Below are 3,984 nucleotides of genomic sequence, written 5' to 3'. Positions count from 1 at the left end.
TCTCTCTCTCTCTCTCTTTCTCTCACCCCTTTTGTAAGAGAAGCCGACCTCTCTCTCTTTCTCTCTCTCTTCTTCTTCTTCATCGTGTTCACCCATCTCCGTTGCTTCGTGCACTCGAGAGAACATCGTTGAGAGAGACAGAGAGAGACAGATAGACAGAGAGAGATAGAGAGAGAAAGAGAGAGAGAGAGAAAGAAAGAGAGATAACGCCAGTCGAGTGTCAGCGTCGTGCGCGCGTGCCTCCATTGCACACAGGCGCAAACACCACCGTCCTCCGTAAATATAAAACTGCACTGGGTCAGGGATCCGTGATTTATCGGCTGCCTCGTGTAATTGGCTGCCGGCCAATAGATATATACCCTCGGTGGTTAGAAGAAGAACGCGCCGCGCGCGTTCTCTAAGAGTACGACGAAAAGGGATGAGGATGAGGAGGAAGGGGAGAGGGAGAGAGAGAGAGAGAGAGAGAGAGAATAAGGCGCATGGACGTATTTGCTACTTTCATTCGAATATATCCATATAATAAAATCTCTTATCTAAGAAGTTTCTTCGATTTTTTGTAGGTATCATTAAGGATTCAAACGTATCTATACGTTTCCCGCCATTTTTTGTTCTGTTTTCTATTTTTATTTTTTTTCTTTTTCTTTTTCTTTTCTTTCTTTTTTTCTTTTTTTTTTTTTTTTTGGACGAATTAATTCTGAAAGTAAAAGAGAAGGGAAACGAACGAGTAAACGATTTCGAAGGAAATGTTTCTTTAGTAAATGCATATATGTAATGTATGCGTGATTCATAGAAAAAAAGAGAGAGAGGGAGGGAGGGAGGGAGAGAGGGAGGGAGGGAGAGAGAATAATACATGAATAAAATTTGTTGAAAAGAGGGAGGAAATAATATGATGTTTTGCGTAAATAACTGTTCGGACGAATGCGAAAGAAAAGAAAAAGGAAAAGCTACCAAACGAACGAACGAACGAACGAACGAACAAAAAACAAATTAAAAAAGTTCTCGAATAAAAAAACTTTCTATATTTACGAGATACGTAGCTATACATATATACATATATAATTGTGCGATATATTTCTCGCGAGCGGACGCGTGCGTAACAACGCGTTAAGAAGGGTGAAAAAGAATGGAAGATGGTTGTTCTTTTTACATAAAAAGGAACAATGAAAACGTCGTGACTTTTAACGAGTTGACGCACTTTTCGACGGAGGTCAAATTCCAGCTGGCTATATATATAACATATGCATACATAGATACATATATATATATATATAAAACATACGCATGCATATATATATATATCTATTTTATCTATATATATACATATGTATATATATTATGTATGTGTGCATGTGTATATATATATGCAACAAGCGTCAAGGTAGACTGTCCAGGACCTTCGACGGTGTGTGCGTGCGTGTCTCGTAAATAATGTGTGCCACTATCGTCAAACTGCAGTTACAACCATCGTTTGTATGTATAGTACATATTAATGAGATAGAAAAGTCGTTCGATTATTATAAGAAAATATATTCATATTAAGTACTTACTCGGGCCAACATCGATAACAATGACACGTACGAAGGTGAAGATATATTATTTTATTTCCGGTGATTTTTGTTCTTTTTCTTCTTCTTCTTTTTTTTTTTTATAGTAAACTTTTAACAAATATTACATCATAATTGAGATATTTCATAACGAGTATTTATGTATGTATGCACAATATTTTTCTTCTTAATCATTAAAAGAGAATAATACATTTTCTTTTTCTTATTTCAATCTTTGTGCAAAGTCCATTAACTTTTCCTATTCTAATGTGAAATACTTTATATATATATATATATAGAGGAAGAAGGAAAAGAATTCGTTCGTATCGACAAGTTTAGTGCGCATGAATTTCATGGCGTATGTACATCAATGCGTTCGATTTTAAAACTTGGCGAGCACGTGCCGCGTTGAAATTCGATATCGCCTTCCGAGTTTGTCATGAATGAAGCTGCCGAGAGTGTGTATGAGAGAGAAAGAGAGAGAAAAAGAGAGAAGGACAGATAGATAAACGGAGAGACGAGTGCCATCTATCGTGAAACGTTCGTAGCGTCGATATCGAAGGTGGCGCCACCCATCGTCGTAGGAAGAAGTTCGTTCTCGACGTGCTTCAAAGTCCTTCGTCACAGAAAAAGAAAGAGAAAGAGAGAGAAAGAGAGAGAGAGAGAGAGAGAGAGAGAGAGGAGAGAAAGTGACATCGTCGTTGTAGGTTAGGTTAACATAAAGGAATGATAGAAAATAATATAACAGGAAAATAATAGAAACTTACCTTGATTTGAGATAAACCGTTGCTTTGAGTATTCCTTTGCCTTGACAACATCGCTTCCTGTCTGAAACGTCGAAAAGAAAAGAAAAAGGAAAAGAAAGAAAAAGAAAAAAAATGAAAAAGAAAGGGAGAACGAAAAAGAAATACAGAAAGAAAGAGAAAGAGAGAAGGAGAAAGAGAGAGAAAGGGAAAATCTTCGTGTAATTTCGTTTCGATTCTCGTTACATACATACTTGAGATTTTTTTTTAACACGCGTAGGATTCTTCATACGACTTTCGAACATGCACACATTGTCGTAAATAGGCGCGTACGCAGAAGGTAAACGTATTTTACTCGAATATAAAGCTTTAATCGGATCGAATTTGTCGCTATTAAAATCAAGACTATCGTCGGACGTCGAGCTGTTGTCGTCGTCCGCCATCTTGCAAACTACTCTCGCGTCGTCTGCTCTTACCGCTCTTACTGCTACTGCTGCTGCTACTACTGCTATTGCTATTGCTTTGACATGGCGCGTAATATGAATCATTTTAGTATTATCGAAAGAACGTTCGTTTTCAAAATTATAAGTAATTCACTTCTTTTAATGTAATAAATTATATTATATCTATGTATACATATGTACATACATATATTATATATATATATATTCGTTAAACATTATATACACATAATATATATCGTACATATATTTATGTAGTTTCATATATATATATATATATATATATATATATATATATATCCAACATGATGAGTATATAACATACACATATATCACTTTTAATATTACGTATACACATAAACCTCGTAATAATTTATCGCCCGAGAAAAGAAGAGAGAAAGAAAGAAGAAGAAGAAAAAAAAAAGAAAAAGAAAAGAAAAGAAAAGAAAAAAGAAGAAAATGAAGAACTTTTAATACGGAATTAATACGGAAGTTCCTCGGAATGAAAGAATTAATAACTATCTGATTTTGAAACGGGCCGTGAATTTTAATAATCTTTCACTGTTCGTTCTCACATTGTTTTCGGTAGAATGCGTTCAACTCGATTTCGCCGGATGATGACTATATGTACATATATACATACAACGTACATATATACGCGTAAATGCGATAAAAAAAAAAAAAAGAAAAGAAAAGAAAAGAAAAAAAAAACGGATACGATGTTAAGACGAAAGGTTTTGAGCGAAAGGGGGTAAGTAGAGGTGGGTAGAGTTGGGCGGTTGGGAGGGGATGGTTAAGAGGTAGGAAAAAGATTTTTACGTTGTGGTAAGGGTGGGGGTTAGGATGTTAACCTCTTAGCAGAACGAATAGAGAAACTTTCTTTCGCGGGCTAGGAGAATTACGTAAAGGCACAGTTCGTGCGCACCTTCAGCTAAAAGCTGCATAGAAATGCGTATCTAAGGAGAGGCGAGGCAAGGTAAGCAAGCAAGCAAGCAAGCAAGCAAGCAAGCAAGCAAGCAAGTAAGTAAGCAAGCAAACAAGCAAGTAAACAGCCGGTACCACCAGCGAGTGGAGGTTACGCGCGCACAGGAAGTGAAACACAAGCTGCAAGAGAGGACAGAAAGAAAGTTTTCACTCGTGCAAATGTGTTTTCACTTTCATGGAAATGCCAATGCTCGAACGCTCTCGTCCGAGAGAGTTTACCTCGTCTCTCCACCCTCTCTCTCTCTCTCTCTC

At 36.8% G+C, this 3,984-nt stretch overlaps 2 protein-coding genes across 3 annotated transcripts in view; one reads left to right on the top strand and one right to left on the bottom strand.

The window, feature by feature from the left end:
• LOC122633589 (U7 snRNA-associated Sm-like protein LSm11) overlaps positions 1-2,730 on the bottom strand; it is a 63,680-nt gene extending 60,950 nt beyond the window's left edge. Inside the window, exons 1-2 of the mRNA XM_043821620.1 lie at positions 2,542-2,730; positions 2,312-2,372 (exon numbers count right to left, since the gene is read on the bottom strand). Coding sequence (XP_043677555.1) covers positions 2,312-2,372; positions 2,542-2,730 — 250 coding nt within the window. The remainder of the gene's footprint in view (positions 1-2,311; positions 2,373-2,541) is intronic.
• The window catches only part of LOC122633345 (ecdysone-induced protein 74EF), a 215,419-nt gene that overhangs the window by 68,002 nt on the left and 143,433 nt on the right, over positions 1-3,984 (top strand). The gene's annotated exons all lie outside the window — the stretch shown is intronic.

This window comes from Vespula pensylvanica, chromosome 12 (genome assembly GCF_014466175.1).
Source record: "Vespula pensylvanica isolate Volc-1 chromosome 12, ASM1446617v1, whole genome shotgun sequence".
NCBI classification, from domain to species: Eukaryota; Metazoa; Arthropoda; class Insecta; order Hymenoptera; family Vespidae; genus Vespula; species Vespula pensylvanica.
Note: the sequence above shows the minus strand (reverse complement) of the source record. Positions and strands in the feature narration are given on the sequence as shown.